Consider the following 20027-nt stretch of genomic DNA (forward strand, 5'->3'; position numbering starts at 1 on the left):
TCCCGGAACTACCCGGCGCAGCGGGACAGGGGTCGCCGCGGCCGGAGCCCGAGGAGTGGCGGGCGCGGGGTCCGCACGCGGGCGCCATGGAGGTCTCTTCCGCGGGCGGGGTCCCGACCGGGCGGCCAGTGTCCGAGTTCCGCCGCGTCCGCGAAGGGAAGCCGGAGGACGCGGAGGAGGAAGCCGTTCCAGTAGTGCCCACGTCCTCGCCTCTCCGAGGGACGCCCCCGGCAGGGCAGCCTCCGGGCGCTCCCGACGCCTGGGAGGGTGGGGAGGACCCCGAGCCCCGCGAGGAGCGGGGCGGCCGGACGAGCCGCACGGCGTCCCTGGTGAGCGGGCTGCTCATCGAGCTGTACAGCTGTGCCGAGGAGGAGGAGGCGGCGGCGGGCGGCTGCAGGGGCCGCGGGTTTGGGGGCGGCCGGTGGCGTCGCGACAGCCTCGACAGCTCCACGGAGGCCTCGGGCTCCGACGTGTTCCTGGGCGGCCGCGGCGGCGCCGGCGACTCCCGAGCGCTGCAGGAGCTGCAGGAGCGGCCGAGCCAGCGGCACCAGATGCAGTACCTGAGGCAGAAAGGTGAGGACCGGGGAAGGGGGACCCCCGGGAGCCTCCGGAGCTGGGCCCGATGACCGTCTGCCCACGCTCATCTGTGCGCACCTGGGCTGATCCGCCAAGGGCGCAGTTACTGAGTTAGGGGCGTCTCCTTTGACCTGAAACTGGTGCTCCTACTGTCACAGAGTCAGGACCGGACTTAGCTCTAACGCCCTCCCCCAGCCCCTCAGGGTCGTCGAGTGGACTGGTTGTTGGAATGGTGGTGGCGGGTCTCTTACCCCGGTTCTCGCCCGGCGGGAAGTGGTAGGTCTCGTGGAGGCTCAAGAGGTGAGGCAGAACAGGGTGCTAATTTCACTCGAACAGGTTTGAAGTTTCTGATAAGTGTACCAGAGGTTATCTAGAGCGCGCAGGGAGAATGGAGGCCACGAGACTCCTGGGACTGGTGGTGGTTTTTTTTTTTAATCCGCCATCCCGGGCCACACTATTTGGATAGTGTTTAACTAGTGAGGCATTATAATTGGATAATGCAGTTTCGAAGCAGAGCCTGTGAATTCCCTGTCAGGCAGAATGCCTGGTTCGAAAGAGTTCACTGGGTGGATTTTTTTTTTTTTTTTTGGTGGCGGATTGGTGGAAGACCCTTGAGCGATGACGTTAGAATAATTTGAACACCTTGAGTTGGTGTGGAGAGGATGGTGCCTTGGCTTTCAGGGGAAGAAGCCAATTTGGCGTTTCCTTTGTTATCAGCTTCTGATGCTCACGTCCTAATCGAAATTTTTTTTCTCATCAACTCTTCATTATAGCTTGTCTTTTAAGCGCAGTTGTATTTTTGTATATCGAGACTCCAATTTATAAAATGAAGCGAGCAGTGGAAAACAGATGTTAAGCCACCATCAGTCACACTTCCTAAAAGTAACGTCCTTGTGCTAAGTTACCAGGGGCTATAGGAAAGAGAGAGAACTACACAATGGTCTCCTATTAGTTACTTTAGGCTAGTTGGTGCCAGAAAAAATAAATGACCAGAGAAGGAATCAATCATCTGCTCTCTCAAATCTGTGCCAACAGCTTTCAGTTTCCTCTTTTGGTTTCCTAGTGAAGATTTTTTTCCCCAGCCGATTGTTACAAATGGCTTCTACCTTTCCCTGTCTGCAACTTTAGCTGGAGTTGTCTCGTTTCATTTAATTCAATTATTTGTTCTCAGAGTGTCTTTTTAGCCAAGTCCCATAGGGCAACAGTTTTTTCAGAAGTCCGCAAAATCAATTTTTAAGAATTATGATTTGGCTTTCTCTTTTTATAAGACTGCTCAGTTTTCATTACTGGGGAATTTGAGGGATTAGGAATTTCCTTTTGGAAGAGGGAAATTGGCAAGTTCAAGTTTAAAGAAGATGTAATAGTAAGTACAGCGATGTAAATTTTTTTTTTAAATATATATATATATATTTTTAAATGGGTTTTAAATGCGTTACCACTCTACTAATTATTCACAAGACCTGTAAGAGACTATGTTGCCTCAGTTACAGTGTTATTCGATGGCTAGCTGCCTGTAAATCCTTTTTCATTGTGGTCGACCCTATTAGTTACACACACACACCTTTTGACTGATAAACATCATTACAACGCCAAGGCTAAAGAAACTGATGGAAGTAGCTCTCTGATTAAATGCTGCTTATTAGGTTATTTTTCAGGGTCAAAACATATTCTTCCTAACATAAAAGAGTCTCATGATGTAGATAACTTGTAATATGGTTATTAATCCTCTTGCTGTTAGAGTTTTGCTGTTGCATCCACATAGCACCTGTTTGGATATTTAGCAGGTGGGGGATTTTATATATGTGAGGCACCAGAAAGGTGTCTCAGGAAATCTGGGATTCTTCAGGCCCACTCCTTTGTGTTCCCATGTTAAAGACATGAACTTTGGATGACCTTTGGAACTGATATCTTTCTCCTGTTCATTACTAGTTGTTTGACTGTGGGGAAGCTATTTAACCTGAGTCTCAGTTTCCTTACTTAAAAATAGGAATGCCTACCAAGTAGCAAGAATTACATGTTAATGTGTATGAAGTACTGCATGAATATTAGATATTATTTTTATTATTGTATACATTGAAATTACTTAGGAAAATATCCACTGTTTGTCAGTTCATAACCTTATTTCTCCTCATTTAATAGTGTATAAGGAACTGTATATGATGCTGTGTCCATACTAAGATGAAGCGACCTTGTTTCAAACTCCTCCCCCCCCATGTTTATATACCAGCAGCTGTTACTTTAGAAGACATTTCTAAACTATGAAGATTTTTCCCATTTTGAACAGTACATACAATTCATAGAATCACAGGGCTATAGGTAACTTGTCATTGAAAATGAGGTAATATAGAAACACTTGTGGAAGAAAAAATTAATTTAAATGTAAGGTGTTGATACTTCTACCCCTTTTATTTCTAGAAGGAAAATTCTTTAAACATTGAAAGAAAGGTATTTGCTTTGTCTGAGGGAATCTATGAATGGAGAGCTTTGGGTGTCCTTTTTTTTTTAATTGTAAAATATAACATATATACAAAGCAAAGAAAAAAAAGCAGTGATTTTCAAAGCACACTTCAACAAGTAGTTACAGAACAGATCCCAGAGTTTGTCATGGGCTACCATTCCTCCATCTCAGATCTTTCCTTCTAGCTGCTCCAAGACACTGGAGGCTAGAAGGAATGTTAATATAGTGATTCAGCAGCCACACTCATTTGTTGAATCCCACTTTCTCTGCTATACCTCCTCCTTCCCCTTTAATCCTTCTCCCAATCCTTAGGGTTCTGTGGGCAGTGCCTGCCCTGACTTCCTCATGCTGAGAAGAAGTGTCCACACCAAAGGACAGGGGAATGTAATTAATTGATTATTCTGGAGAGCCAGGTCCCTCTGAGTTTCAGGATCCATCTGACCTAGGAACACTCTGGTTATTTATATGTTCCAGGAAGGCAAACCGAGGGCATGAAACCTTTATAGAGTCTCACTTTGAACTGTAGGTATTTTCAGGAGTCAACAGGAGTGATGTTAATTGGGGTTTAGCAAACCATGGCAGTCAGCACTATCCAACTGAAGCTTGCACAAGAGTAGCCCCCAGAACAGCCTCTTAACTCCGCTTGACCTCTCCTGGCCACTGATGCCATACATTACTACACTTCCTTTCCCCCTTTGGTCAGGAAGGCTTTGTTGATCCTGTGGTGCCAGGACCAGACTCATCCCTGGGAATGACATGGTCAGGCCATTCAGGGGTGAAAGTCTCCCTGACAATGTGGGGTGTCAATGATTTTCCTTGCAGAGCTGGGCCTAGTGAGAGAGAGAGAGGCTACATCTAAGCAACAGAGAGGCTTCCTGGAAGCAAATCCTAGGCCTCATTATGGGTAGTCTTAGCCTCTCCCCTACAGAAATAAGTTTCATAAGGGCAAGTCTCAAAATCCAGGGCTTGGCCTACCTTCTTGGGATGCCCCAATGGTTGAGAGGGTATCTGGGACTTCTCAGATGAGAGAGTTCAATAGTTCCATATATATATGTATTATCCCTTCAGACCATAAAAGGACGCCACTAAAACCTTTCAGTTATCAGCCCTCCATAGTCTGAGATGCATCCTAGCATTATATTAAGCTATACAGAATTACAATATCTCATTCCTGCTCTGGACTCCAGGAGTTTGGGTTATTTAAATGAGCTGTTGAGAGAGGTTGGTTTAGATCATGTGTTACAGAAAATTTGGTTTCTTATAACAAACCTCTCTTCCTTTGGTCTCATACAGTAGCCAAAGGTCTAGAGTACTTACGCTATCATCTTTTACCTTGCATTGTAATTTATCTTAGACCCAGCCAGACTAGTTTCATTTTAGACTCTAATTGAGGCCTGATTTCCTTTTCAGTTGCTTTAACTGTTATTGTATATAGCTGTGCTAACTTTCAGAGCTGCAGCACTCTATTTCTGGGTGTTAGGTGCCACATAGTTACTCAGAGTTCCAGGGAAATACCAGCTGATTCACGTAGAGTTTAGTGTCTCTGAATCTAGAAATACACTTATAACTTCAGACTAAGTGTGACTGCTTTAAGGGTTTATAATCTAGACTCCAATTTTCTTGTAAGTATTTTCTGAAAGAGACCTTAGCGTTTTGTTCTTTAGATTCTGGCTGATTTTGTGCAACACATTGTCCCCAAAGTTTACTGAGTTCATTGTATGTCTCTCGACATCCTTCCTTTTTATAACTGCAGCATATTCCATCATGTAAATGTATCACCATTCACCATTGTGCTTCTCAGTCATAATATCCTTTGGCTCTCTCCCTCTATTGAGCATTATGGATAATGTCCAAAATAACCGTGTCTTAGAGTATCTTTGCTTGGTTATACTATCAGCAGTACTTTCAATTTAAGACAATTTTCATTGGTCTGCAATGGCAAAGAACCAGGAAACAATGTCATCAACTATCAAATCAAAACTACCCCTTATCACCTGTCCCCTCCCCCCAGTGAGTTCCCTCTGGTAGTGCTGTGGTATTGTTGATGTCTTCCTGTTAACTATGGGCCATAGCATGCATTTTTAGTTTCCCCCCTATATTTCTCTACTATTGACTCTTTGTCCATTTTCAAACCACTGGAATAGTTCATGCGAGAGCTCATTTATAATTGTAGATTTAATCAGTGGGATACATAGTGCTATACATCCCTTTTCAAACATAGTCACCTTCAATATGGCAGTGTTCCTTATAGACCCACTAATTAGTTACCATCACTTAGATTCAACCTCTTTGGGTAGCCTTTCCTCTATCTCTAGCTTTTGTGTACCTCTAGGTCTGCTTTATTGTACAGTTTAACTGCTAAGATTACCTTTACTAGAGTCGTAATAGTGAAATAATACAGTATCTGTCCTTTTGTGTCTTACTTGCTTCACTCAGCATTATGTCTTCAAGGTTCATCCATGTTGTCATATGCTTTGGGACACTGCTGCACAATATTCCATCATATGTATGTACCACATTTTGTTTATGCACTCGTCTGTTAATGGGTCTTGAATTGTTTCTATTTTTTTGCAGTCACAACTGCATAGTGCCACTATGAACACTGGTGTGCAAATAAATGTCTGTTTGTGTCAGTGCTCTTAGCTCTTCTGGGTATATACTGAGTATTGGTATTGCCGGGTCATAGGGCAACTCAATATTTAGTTTTCTGAGGAATCGCCAAACTGTCTTCCAAAGAGACTACTGTTATACATTCCCACCAATAGTGACTAAGTGTTCCAATTCCTCCAACATTTGTAGTTTTTTGTTTGTTTAATAGCAGCCATTCTTATAGGTGTGAGGTGATAGCTCATTGTTGTATTAATTTGCATTTTCTTTATAGCTAATGAAAACGAGCATTTCTTCATGTGCTTTTTAGCCATCTGCATTCGCTGTTCAGAAAACTATCTGTTCATACCCTCTGCCCATTTTGTAATTGGGTTGCTTGTTCTTTTGTTATTGAGCTGTATAATTTCTTTATGTACACAGGATATCAAACCATTATCTGATACGTGATTTCCAAATATTTTCTCCCATTGAGTTGGTTGCCTCTTAACCTTTTTGATAAATTCCTTTGAGACACAGAAGCTCTTGATTTTAAGGAGTTCCCATTTATCTATTTTATCTTTTGCTGCTTGTGCTTTAGGTATTAAGTTTAAGAAGCTACCTCCTATTACTAGATCTATATATATATATATATGTGAATTTTATTGTAATCATTATTAGCTGAATGCATATGGATATGGAAAGTTGCAGAAACAGTTTACAAAAGTAAATGTTATAGTCATTATTGACAACAAGATTTAAGTGAATTCAGAAAATTGTAATAGGTTTAAGCCCTAGATGAATGTGGAAAGTTGTAGAAAATTTTTAAAAAGTAAATTTTGTTACTAGTCACTGCTAACTACAAAAAGTTATAAAAAGTTTGCAAAAATGAATTCTGCCTGTCATAATCAATACTGCTCTCAAAAACTGCCCTTTTATTTGTACTTTTTAGATTGATAAAGCATAACAACATACAAACACGAACATTCTTATCATATGAACATTCCATTCTTGGCATTTAATCAGTGACTCACAATATAATCACATAGTTGTATATTCATCATCATGATCATTTCTTGGAACATTTGCATCACTCCAGAAAAAGAAATAAAAAGAAAAAAGAAAACCTCACACACACCATATCCCTTACCCCTCTCTCACTGACTGCTAGTATTTCCATCTACCCAGTATATTTTAACCTTTATTCCCCCTATTTTTTTCTATACCCCTTACCACTCTCTTTCATTAATCACTAGTATTTCAGTCTCCTCAATTTATTTTAACATTTGTTCCCCCTATTATTTATTTTTAATCCATATATTTTACTCATCTGTCCATACCATAGGTAAAAGGAACATCAGACACGAGATTTTCACAGTCATACAGTCACATTGCAAAAGTTATATCATTATACAATCATCTTCAATCCGAGGAAGTATTTTGTATGATTTCAATCTTTTTAAATTGATTAAAACTTGCTTTATGACCCAGCATATGGTCTATTCTTGAAAATGATGCATGAGCACTTGAGAAAAAGGTATATCCTGCTGTTGTGGGGTGTAATGTTCTATAAATGTCTGTTAAGTGTAATTCATTTTATTGTATTATTCAAGTTCTCTGTTTCTTTATTGATCCTCTGTCTAGATGCTCTGTCCATTGATGAGAGCATGGAATTGAATTCTCCAACTATTATGATAGATGTGTCTATTTTCTTTTCAGTGTTTTCAGTGTTTGCCTTATGTATTTTGGAGCCAACAAAAAAATGAGGCTTGGTGCATAAATATTTATGATTGTTATGTCTTCTTGTTGAATTGTTCCTTTTATTAATGCATAGTGTCCTTCTTTGTCTCTTTTAATTGTTTTACATTTGATGTCTAATTTGTTGGATATTAGTATAGCTACTCCTGCTCTTTTGTGATTGTTTGCATGAAATATCTTTTCCCAAGCTTTCACTTTCAACCTATGTTTGTCCTTGGGTCTAAAATGTGTCTCTTGTAGACCACATATAGATGGGTCCTGTTTTTTAATCCATCCTGCCAGTCTTCTGTTTTTTGATTGGGTAGTTTAATCCATTAACATTTAGTATTATTACTGTAAGGGCAGTACTTTCTTCTACCATTTTGACTTTAGGATTTTATATGTTATAGCTAATTTTTCCTCTTTTTCCCTCACCGATAGTCTTCATTTCTACACTCTTGTCTACACCTCTCTCTCTGCTGTCTTTTCCTATCTGTTTCTAATGCTCCCTTTAGTATGTCTTGCACAGCTGGAATCTTGGTCATTAATTCTCTCAGTGATTTTTTTAAAATCTGAAAATGTTTTCATTTCCCCCTCATTTTTGAAGGACACTTTTGCTGGATATAGAATTCTTGGTTGGCAGTTTTTCTCTTTTAGAATCTTAAATATATCATACCACTGTCTTCTCACCTCCATGGTTTCTGCTGAGAAATCTGCACATAGCCTTATTGGGCTTCCCTTGTATGTGATGGATTGCTTTTCTCTTGCTGCTTTCAAAATTCTCTCTTTCTCTTTGACATCTGACATTCTGATTAGTAAGTGTCTAGGAGTATGTCTATTTGGAGCTATTCTGTTTGGGATATGCTGTACTTCTTTGATCTGTAATTTTAAGTCTTTCATGAGTTGGGAAATTTTCAGTGATTATATCCTCCATTAGTCTTTCTCCTCCTTTCCTTCTCTTCTCCTTCTGGGATGCCCACAACACGTATATTCGTGTGCTTCATGTTGTCATTCAATTCCAGGAGTCTCTGCTCATATTTTTCCATTATTTTCCCTATATTTTCTTTTGCTTGTCCAATTTCGGATGTTCCGTCCTCCAGTTCACTAATCCTATCTTCTGCCTGTTGACATCTAACATTGTAGGTTTCCATTGTTTTTTTCATCTCTTCTAGTCCAATTTCGGATGTTCCGTCCTCCAGTTCACTAATCCTATCTTCTGCCTGTTGACATCTAACATTGTAGGTTTCCATTGTTTTTTTCATCTCTTCTAGTCCAATTTCGGATGTTCCGTCCTCCAGTTCACTAATCCTATCTTCTGCCTGTTGACATCTAACATTGTAGGTTTCCATTGTTTTTTTCATCTCTTCTACTGTGCCTTTCATTCCCACAAGTTCTGTGATTTGTTTTTTCAGACTTTTGATTTCTTCTTTTTGTTCATGTCTTGCCTTCTTTATATCCTCCCTCAATTCATTGATTTGATTTTTGATGAAATTTTCCATGTGTGTTTGAACATCCTGAATTAATTGTTTCAAGTCCTGTATCTCATTTTGAATTGTTAGTTCATTCCTTTGACTGGGCCATATCTTCAGTTGTCCTAGGATGATTCATTATTTTTTGCTGGCATTTAATTTCCTTAATTAGTTTGTTCTGGAGATTGTTTTCACTTTTCTACATAGGATTTTCTTGCTGGATGGTTTTGTTTTCTATCTGTTCTTTGACATTCAGTGCAGCTTATTCTAGACCTCTAGCATAGGTTTTGTAAATGGATCAAAATTTTTCAGTTCTTTTTTTCTTGTTTCCTGCCCTGTCTATATGGTGCCTTTTTTTTTTTTTTCCTTAGGAGGGTCTGCTTAGGTATTATAGACTCCAATCAGATTTTCCCAGACCAGACTGACCTCATCTCAGAAGGAAAGTCACCTGCATCAGTTTTCCCTGAGGGTGAGACCCAGCAGGTTGACAGACTTTCCTATGAAGCCTCTAGACTCTGTGTTTTTCCTATCCTGCCCAGTATGTGATGGTTGTCTGCCTGCGGGTCCAACCAGCATAAAGTGATCCGGTGCCTTTAACTTCAACAGACTCTCCCTGCTGGGAGTGTGGTTGAGACTGAGGAGAGGTTATAGGCTGGCTTTAATTGCTTCAGCTTTCTAGTCCCTGGCATCTGAATTCCTTGAGGGAGGGATTCCACGTGACCTGAGCACCATTCCTCTCCTAGGGAAGTCACAGCCTCCAGGGAATTACCTCCTTTCACCTAACCAGCCTCTTTGTCTCTCAGACAAGCTTAATTCTGCCCTTGCTGGGGCAGTTGGAGCCTGAGAAGCTTTGCAGGTATAAATATATATAAATATATATATATTATTTTCAGAGCTGGATTCCCATTCCTCGGGTTTGTTAATCAAGAGCTTAAGTTGGTGCATTGCTGTATGTATCTTCAAGTCCTATGTGTCCCCTCTTTTTTTTTTTTTTAGGTTCCAGACCTTTTCAAGTATTTTGTGCTGTCTGATCCAAAGAATGTCTGTTTTGTTTTGTTTTTTCTGTCAGCCCTACCCCCTCTGCTCTGGGGCAAAAACTAGTAACTTTAGCTTTTTTTAGAGGTTTAACTGAGCTGGGGGCCTATTTTTAGTAGTCAGAATTTAATTAATTCCACAATTGGAGTTTGCTTGAGTTCAGCCCCTTGCTGTTAGTAAGCTTTCTTTCCTTTCCCTCTGGGAACCAGCCTGTGGGAGAGGGGCACTGGTCTCTGCGGCTTGGGGGACTCATGGTTCTGCATAGGATTACAGCTAATCCACCTTGTCCAGACTGGTGTACGCTGTGTGTCCAGTCACTTATGTGACCCCAGCAGTTGTTTTGTACTGTTCCTGGCTATTTACTAGTGCTCTGGAGGACAAACCTCACTAAGCCGCCATCTTGTTCAACTCTCCTATTACTAGATCTGAAGATGTTTCCCTGCATTTTCTTCTAGAGGTTTTATGGTACTGGCTCTTTCATTTGGGTCCTTAATCCATTTTTATTAGTTTTCGTATAGGATATAAGATAAGGGTCCTCTTCCACTCTTTTGGTTATTGCTATCCAGTGCTCCTATGTCCATTTATTGAAAAGACTGTTATGTCCCAGTTCAGTGGACTTGGGGACCTTGTTGAAGATCAGTTTTCAGTAGATTTGGTGGTCTGTCTCTGTGTTCTCAATTCAATTCCATTGGGCAAATCCTTCTATCTTGGTGCCAGTACCATGTTGTTTTGACTACTATGGCTTTATAGTAAGCTTTAAAGTCAGGAAGTGATAGTCCTCCCACTTTGCTTTTCTTTTTTAGGCTATCTTTAGCTATTTGGGATCTCTTTCCCTTCCAAATAAATTTGATAACCACCTTTTCCAAGTCTTCAAAGTAGGTTGTTGGAATTTTGATTGATATTGCATTGAATCTGTAGATCAGTTTAGGTAGACTTGACATCTTAATAACATTCAACCTTTCTATCCATGAGAACAGAATGTCTTTCCATCTATTTAGGTCATTTTAAAATTTCTTTTTAGCAATTTTTTATAATTTTCTGTGTAAAAGTCCTTGACATCCCTGGTTAGACTTATTCCTAGATACCTGATTCTTTTGGTCACTATTTTGAATGGAAATTTTTCCTTAATTGTCTCTTCAGATCGTTTGTACACTGATCTTGTTTCCTGCCACTTTGCTGAATTTGTTTATTAGCTCAAGTAGGTTTGTCATAGATTTCTCAGGGTTTTCTAAGTGTAAGATGATGTCATCTGCAAGTACTGAAAGTTTTACTTCTTCCCTTCCTATTAGTATGCCTTTTATTTCTTTCTTCTGTCTGATTGCTCCAGCTAAGATTTCTAGTACAGTATTGAGTAATAGTGGTGACAATAGGCATCTTTGTCTTGTTTCCAATTTTAAGTGGAATGCTTTCAGTCTTACACCATTAAGTATGATGCTAACTATGGATTTTTCATAGGCACCCTTTATGATATTGAGAAAGTTTCCTTTGATTCTTACCCTTTAAGTGTTTTCATCAGGAAAGAATGCTGGATTTTGTTGTATGCATTTTCAACATCAATCGATATGATCATGTGATTTTTCCCTTTCAATTTGTTAATGTGCTGTATTACATTGATTGATTTTCTTGTGTTGAACCACCCTTGCATTCCTGGTATAAACCCCACTTGGTCATGATGTATACTTCTTTTAATGTATTGTTGGATTTGATTTGCTATTATTTTAAGAATTTTTGCATCTATGTTCATTAGGGAGATTGGTCTGAAATTTTCCTTTTTTGTAGCATCTTTATCCAGTTTTAATATCAGAGTGCTGTTAGCTTCATAAAATGAGTTAGGTAGCGTTCCTTTTTCCTCAGTTTTTTTTGCAGTTTGAGAAGGATGGGTGTTAGTTCTTTTTGGAATGTTTTATAAAATTCCTCTGTGAAGCTGTTGGTCCTGAGTTTTTCTTTGTGGGAAATTTTTTTTTTTATTAATTAACAGAAAAAAAGAAATTAACCCAACATTTAGAAATCATACCATTCTACATATGCAATCAGTAATTCTTAACATCATCACATAGATGCATGATCATCATTTCTTAGTACATTTGCATTGGTTTAGAAGAACTAGCAACACAACAGAAAAAGATATAGAATGTTAATATAGAGAAAAGAAATAAACATAATAATAATAGTAAAAAAAAACCAAACCTATAGCTCAGATGCAGCTTCATTCAGTGTTTTAACATGATTACTTTACAATTAGGTATTATTGTGCTGTCCATTTTTGAGTTTTCGTATCTAGTCCTGTTGCACAGTCTGTATCCCTTCAGCTCCAATTACCCATTATTTTACCCTGTTTCTAACTCCTGCTGGTCTCTGTTACCAATGACATATTCCAAGTTTATTCTCGAATGTCGGTTCACATCAGTGGGACCATACAGTATTTGTCCTTTAGTTTTTGGCTAGACTCACTCAGCATAATGTTCTCTAGGTCCATCCATGTTATTACATGCTTCATAAGTTTATCCTGTCTTAAAGCTGCATAATATTCCATCGTATGTATATACCACAGTTTGTTTAGCCATTCTTCTGTTGATGGACATTTTGGCTGTTTCCATCTCTTTGCAATTGTAAATAACGCTGCTATAAACATTGGTGTGCAAATGTCTGTTTGTGTCTTTGCCCTTAAGTCCTTTGAGTAGATACCCAGCAATGGTATTGCTGAGTCGTATGGCAATTCTATATTCAGCTCTTTGAGGAACCGCCAAACTACCTTCCACAGTGGTTGCACCATTTGACATTCCTACCAACAGTGGATAAGTGTGCTTCTTTCTCCGCATCCTCTCCAGCACTTGTCATTTTCTGTTTTGTTGATAATGGCCATTCTGGTGGGTGTGAGATGATATCTCATTGTGGTTTTGATTTGCATTTCTCTAATGACCAGGGACATTGAGCATCTCTTCATGTGCCTTTTGGCCATTTGTATTTCCTCTTCTGGAAGGAGTCTGTTCAAGTCTTTTTCCCATTTTGTAATTGGATTGGCTGTCTTTTTGTTGTTGAGTTGAACAATCTCTTTATAGATTCTGGATACTAGACCTTTATCTGATATGTCGTTTCCAAATATTGATTCCCATTGTGTAGGCTGTCTTTCTACTTTCTTGATGAAGTTCTTTGATGCACAAAAGTGTTTAATTTTGAGGAGTTCCCATTTATTTATTTCCTTCTTCAGTGCTCTTGCTTTAGGTTTAAGGTCCATAAAACCGCCTCTAATTGTAAGTTTCATAGGATATCTCCCTACATTTTCCTCTAACTGTTTTATGGTCTTAGACCTAATGTTTAGATCTTTGATCCATTTTGAGTTAACTTTTGTATAGGGTGTGAGATATGGGTCTTCTTTCATTCTTTTGCATATGGATATCCAGTTCTCTAGGCACCATTTATTGAAGAGACTGTTCTGTCCCAGGTGAGTTGGCTTGACTGCCTTATCAAAGATCAAATGTCCATAGATGAGAGGGTCTATATCTGAGCGCTCTATTCGATTCCATTGGTCGATATATCTATCTTTATGCCAATACCATGCTGTTTTGACCACAGTGGCTTCATAGTATGCCTTAAAGTCAGGCAGCGTGAGACCTCCAGCTTCCTTTTTTTCCTCAAGATACTTTTAGCAATTCGGGGCACCCTGCCCTTCCAGATAAATTTGCTTATTGGTTTTTCTATTTCTGAAAAATAAGTTGTTGGGATTTTGATTGGTATTGCATTGAATCTGTAAATCAATTTAGGTAGGATTGACATCTTAACTATATTTAGTCTTCCAATCCATGAACACGGTATGCCCTTCCATCTATTTAGGCCTTCTGTGATTTCTTTTAACAGTTTTTTGTAGTTTTCTTTATATAGTTTTTTTGTCTCTTTAGTTAAATTTATTCCTAGGTATTTAATTCTTTTAGTTGCAATTGTAAATGGGATTCGTTTCTTGATTTCCCCCTCAGTTTGTTCATTACTAGTGTATAGAAATGCTACAGATTTTTGAATGTTGATCTTGTAACCTGCTACTTTGCTGTACTCATTTATTAGCTCTAGTAGTTTTGTTGTGGATTTTTCCGGGTTTTCGACGTATAGTATCATATCGTCTGCAAACAGTGATAGTTTTACTTCTTCCTTTCCAATTTTGATGCCTTGTATTTCTTTTTCTTGTCTAATTGCTCTGGCTAGAACCTCCAACACAATGTTGAATAATAGTGGTGATAGTGGACATCCTTGTCCTGTTCCTGATCTTAGGGGGAAAGTTTTCAATTTTTCCCCATTGAGGATGATATTAGCTGTGGGTTTTTCATATATTCCCTCTATCATTTTAAGGAAGTTCCCTTGTATTCCTATCTTTTGAAGTGTTTTCAACAGGAAAGGATGTTGAATCTTGTCAAATGCCTTCTCTGCATCAATTGAGATGATCATGTGATTTTTCTGCTTTGATTTGTTGATATGGTGTATTACATTAATTGATTTTCTTATGTTGAACCATCCTTGCATACCTGGGATGAATCCTACTTGGTCATGATGTATAATTCTTTTAATGTGTTGTTGGATACGATTTGCTAGAATTTTATTGAGGATTTTTGCATCTATATTCATTAGAGAGATTGGCCTGTAGTTTCCTTTTTTTGTAATATCTTTGCCTGGTTTTGGTATGAGGGTGATGTTGGCTTCATAGAATGAATTAGGTAGCTTTCCCTCCACTTCGATTTTTTTGAAGAGTTTGAGGAGAGTTGGTACTAATTCTTTCTGGAATGTTTGATAGAATTCAGATGTGAAGCCGTCTGGTCCTGGACTTTTCTTTTTAGGAAGCTTTTGAATGACTAATTCAATTTCTTTACTTGTGATTGGTTTGTTGAGGTCATCTATTTCTTCTTGAGTCAAAGTTGGTTGTTCATGTCTTTCCAGGAACCCGTCCATTTCATCTAAATTGTTGTATTTGTTAGTGTAAAGTTGTTCATAGTATCCTGTTATTACCTCCTTTATTTCTGTGAGGTCAGTAGTTATGTCTCCTCTTCCATTTCTGATCTTGTTTATTTGCATCCTCTCTCTTCTTCTTTTTGTCAATCTTGCTAAGGGCCCATCAATCTTATTGATTTTCTCATAGAACCAACTTCTGGTCTTATTGATTTTCTCTATTGTTTTCAATTTCATTTATTTGTGCTCTAATCTTTGTTATTTCTTTCCTTTTGCTTGCTTTGGGATTAGTTTGCTGTTCTTTCTCCAGTTCTTCCAAGTGGACAGTTAATTCCTGCATTTTTGCCTTTTCTTCTTTTCTGATATAGGCATATAGGGCAATAAATTTCCCTCTTAGCACTGCCTTTGCTGCGTCCCATAAGTTTTGATATGTTGTGTTTTCATTTTCATTCGTCTCGAGGTGTTTGCTAATTTCTCTTGCAATTTCTTCTTTGACCCACTCGTTGTTTAAGAGTGTGTTGTTGAGCCTCCACGTATTTGTGAATTTTCTGGCACTCCACCTATTATTGATTTCCAACTTCATTCCTTTATGATCCGAGAAAGTGTTGTGTATGATTTCAATCTTTTTAAATTTGTTAAGACTTGCTTTGTGACCCAGCATATGGTCTATCTTTGAGAATGATCCATGAGCACTTGAGAAAAAGGTATATCCTGCTGTTGTGGGATGTAATGTCCTATAAATGTCTGTTAAGTCTAGCTCATTTATAGTAATATTCAGATTCTCTATTTCTTTATTGATCCTCTGTCTAGATATTCTGTCCATTGATGAGAGTGGTGAATTGAAGTCTCCAACTATTATGGTATATGTGTCTATTTCCCTTTTCAGTGTTTGCAGTGTATTCCTCACGTATTTTGGGGCATTCTGGTTCGGTGCATAAATATTTATGATTGTTATGTCTTCTTGTTTAATTGTTCCTTTTATTAGTATATAGTGTCCTTCTTTGTCTCTTTTAACTGTTTTACATTTGCAGTCTAATTTGTTGGATATTAGTATAGCCACTCCTGCTCTTTTCTGGTTGTTATTTGCATGAAATATCTTTTCCCAACCTTTCACTTTCAACCTATGTTTATCTTTGGGTCTAAGATGTGTTTCCTGTAGACAGCATATAGAAGGATCCTGCTTTTTAATCCATTCTGCCAATCTATGTCTTTTGATTGGGGAATTCAGTCCATTGACATTTAGTGTTATTACTGTTTGGATAATATTTTCCTCTAACATTTTGCCTTTTGTATTATATATATCATATCTGATTTTCCTTCTTTCTACACTGTTCTCCATACCTCTCTCTTTGTCTTTTTGTAGCTGACTCTAGTGCTCCCTTTAACATTTCTTGCAGCGCTGGTCTCTTGGTCACAAATTCTCTCAGTGACTTTTTGTCTGAGAATGCTTTAATTTCTCCCTCATTTTTGAAGGATAATTTTGCTGGATATAGGAGTCTTGGTTGGCAGTTTTTCTCTTTTAGTAATTTAAATATATCATCCCACTGTCTTCTAGCTTCCATGGTTTCTGCTGAGAAATCTACACATAGTCTTATTGGGTTTCCCTTGTATGTGATGGATTGTTTTTCTCTTGCTGCTTTCAAGATCCTCTCTTTCTCTTTGACCTCTGACATTCTAACTAGTAAGTGTCTTGGAGAATGCCTATGGGTCTAATCTCTTTGGGGTGCGCTGCACTTCTTGGATCTGTAAATTTAGGTCTTTCATAAGAGTTGGGAAATTTTCAGTGATAATTTCTTCCATTAGTTTTTGTCCTCCTTTTCCCTTCTCTTCTCCTTCTGGAACACCCACAACACGTATATTTGTGCGGTTCATATTGTCCTGAGTTCCTTGATACCCTGTTCAAATTTTTCCATTCTTTTCCCTATAGTTTCTGTTTCTTTTTGGAATTCAGATGTTCCATCCTCCAAATCACTAATTCTATCTTCTGTCTCTTTAAATCTATCATTGTAGGTATCCATTGTTTTTTCCATCTTTTCTACTTTACCTTCACTTCCATAAGTTCTGTGATTTGTTTTTTCAGTTTTTCTATTTCTTCTTTATGTTTAGCCCATGTCTTCTTCATGTCCTCCCTCAATTTATCGGTTTCGTTTTTGAAGAGGTTTTCCATTTCTGTTCGTATATTCAGCGTTAGTTGTCTCAGCTCCTGTATCTCATTTGAACTATTGGTTTGTTCCTTTGACTGGGCCATATTCTCAATCTTCTGAGCATGGACCATTATCTTCTGCTGGCGTCTGGGCATTTAGTCAGATTTCCCTGGGTGTCGGACCCAACAAGGTTGTTAAGATTTTTCTGTGAAATCTCTGGGTTCTGTTTTTCTTATCCTGCCCAGTAGGTGGCGCTCATGGCACACGTTTGTCTCACGTGTTTGGAAGGGATCCCCCCAGTCACCGTTCTCCGCGGCCTGGGGATTTCCGATCCAATTCTCTCAGTTGGTCCGGGCCGCCGCGCGTGGTGGCAGTGTCAGCCGCCGCGGCTTGAGGGGACCCTGTGGCTCCTTTATTAATTCCCCTATTGGTGTTTGGTTGGACCCAGTCCCTGCCACTGTCGGAAATTCCCTCCTCTCCCTGGAGGGGTGTCAGTCGCCGGCCGCAGTGGCCTGGGGAATTCACCACCGGACCAGAAAGCCGCCCGCGGGGGAGGGGCGTCGGTCGCCAGCCTCTGCGGCCTGGGGAATTCGCCACCGGACCAGGAAGCCTCCCACGGGGGAGGGGCGTCAGTCGCCGGCCGCCATGGCCTGGGGAATTCGCCACTGGACCAGGAAGCCGCCCGCGGGGGAGAGCCACCGTGGCTTGGGTAGCCCTCTGATCCAAGACTCGTAGCCGGTCCAGGAAGCCACCCGCAAAAGAGAGGCGCCGGCCGCCGCGGCTTGGGAAACTTGCCTCTCTGAGACTCTCAGCCGGCCCGGAAAGGAGGGAGGGATGAGCTCTGGCTGCCACAGCTGCCGCTGCTTGGGAAATCGCGCGCCGCTCGGGGATCTCACCACAGCAGAGTCTCGCAGTCAGACTAGCCAGTTCAGACTGGGTTATGCTGTGTGTCCATTCCCTGCCGTGGCCCCGGGAGCTGTTCTGCACTGTTTCTGTTCACCTAGTAGTTGCTCTGGAGGAGGAACTAAGATGCACGTACCTTACTAAGCCGCCATCTTGGCCCCCGTATCGTATTTGGTAATCTCAATAAAGTTATTTTGAAAATTGGTTTCCTTCACTTGTCTAAAGTTTTGAATTTTCTTGGCTTTATGTTGAAGGTTTCCTTTTGCACTTTGTCAGCTTTTCCCAGCTACACTAAGGCCCAGAACTCATGTAGGGAATTCAGTTCAATGTGAGGGTCTGTTAAAAGCTAGGCCGGGGTGCACGGATACTTCAGTGGTAGAATGGCTGCCTACCATGTGGGAGACCTGGGCTCAATTCCTGACCCATGCACTCCCCCTAAATAAAAACCAATAATGATAATAATAATAAAATAAGAATATAATAAAGATATGATAAAACAACAGCAACAAAACACACCTCAACAGAAGTAGGCCCCCAAATCAGAAGAAACCCCAAAATATATTAGAACTGAACTCAGATTGGTTCCTGTCAAAGGGAGAGAAAACTTAAGGAAAAAATGGAATAATATAAATATATGTATAAAATAAGAAATAAAAAGTAACCACAGCCTGCGCTTACCCATTGTCACTAGCAGGTGGCGATCCTGAGGCACCTCCTCTCCTCAGTCTCCCCCTGCCCTGACTGCCACAGCCAGCCTGCACTTACCACTTCTCACCAGCAAGTGACACTCCAGAGTCCTCTCTTCCTTTTGGCCCACCCCTCCCGGACTGCAGTGGCTGCTCGAAACTGTCCAAACTGTCGTGCACTGCAGGGGATACTGCTCTTGGGCAGCTATGGCTGGTTGCCGCTTTTGGCCTGCAGGAGTGGGAAGGCGACTCGCCCCCGGGGCATCAGCTTATGGCAGTACCTGGCCGGTCCACTAGACACCGCATCTGTGTGCTTGCTACTGCCGGCCCACAGTGCCCGGAGGCCAGGCCCCCGTGGTGAAAGATCCGTTCATCATCCGGGGTCTCCACAGGCGCTGTTGACTGCGCAGCTGCTCAGGGAGGTTTCCCCAGCCAGCAGCTGGGACAGACTGAAGCAAAAGGACGGTCAGTTCTCTCTGATCTGCGCCTGTCCTCACACCTCAGCCTGCCCTTGGTGGGGATCCCGTTCGATCCACCTATCCTGCTCTCCCCATCCCGACCCCCCTACCTTTTTCCTACCCCAAAACCTTAGAGAACCTCTTTGTTTACTCACAGCCCAGGACTGCTGTCCCAGTCATTTTCTCCCTATCCCCTATCTTGTTCCACGGAGCAGGAGTGAATTCAACCCACTCGGCTCTGACATCTTCCCAGAACTCATCTGAGTCTCCTTTTGTAGTTTGTTCCTATATTTATAATCCTTAGAATCCTAAACTTTTAATTGAATCTAACTATGTTCTTTTATATCATTATATCCCATCATATTTGTACTCAGTGAGAGGAAGAACTACCTTTGTTTTCTTCTTCATAGTAATTTCTTATATTTATTTAAGAGATTATTATTATTTTTAAAAATTTATTAATTAAAAAAATGAAGAAACAAAATAAAATGACATGCATAATCAGTAATTCACAATATCATCACTTAGTTGCATATTCATCATTTCATAGAACATTTGCGTTAATTCAGAAAAAGAAATAAAAAGACAATTATATTACTTTTTTTTTTTTTTTTTTTACATGGGCAGGCACCGGCAGTCGAACCCGGGTCCTCTGGCATCGCAGGCAAGCATTCCTGCCTGCTGAGCCACCGTGGCCCACCCTATTTAAGAGATTATTTATATTAATGTTTACAAAGACCATTCACAAATCTGAGTCTTAGGATAACCTTGTATGCCAAGCATAATTTCAGGCCTGGAGCAATACCTTGCCCAAGACCACAGAGGTAGTTGTCTGATCCAGTTTCAAGGATAAAAATTACCTTACAGCATTTGCATCTAGTATGGGGACAGGATATTGATGAGTGATTTATTTGATCAGTATGTCTTACCTGAATACCTACATGTAATCTTGCATTAGTTTAAATGGGTTTGTTTTTATTAATTTAATGTCACCCTGGAATTTGTATCTCCTCAAGGCATTTATTATTCTGTTTATTTTTTCCTTTATT

The 20027-nt window shown here is 40.2% G+C and overlaps 1 protein-coding gene across 6 annotated transcripts in view; it reads left to right on the plus strand.

The window, feature by feature from the left end:
• Positions 1–25: 25 nt before the first annotated feature.
• Positions 26–20027, plus strand: part of TBC1D30 (TBC1 domain family member 30) — a 249775-nt gene continuing 229773 nt past the window's right edge. For all 6 annotated transcript variants that reach the window (XM_077111315.1, XM_077111317.1, XM_077111316.1 and 3 more), the window contains exon 1: positions 26–573. In XM_077111315.1, the coding sequence (XP_076967430.1) occupies positions 87–573 (487 nt within the window). In that variant the 5' untranslated portion in view covers positions 26–86. The remainder of the gene's footprint in view (positions 574–20027) is intronic.

Source organism: Tamandua tetradactyla, chromosome 7, assembly GCF_023851605.1.
Source record: "Tamandua tetradactyla isolate mTamTet1 chromosome 7, mTamTet1.pri, whole genome shotgun sequence".
In the NCBI taxonomy this organism is placed as follows: Eukaryota; Metazoa; Chordata; class Mammalia; order Pilosa; family Myrmecophagidae; genus Tamandua; species Tamandua tetradactyla.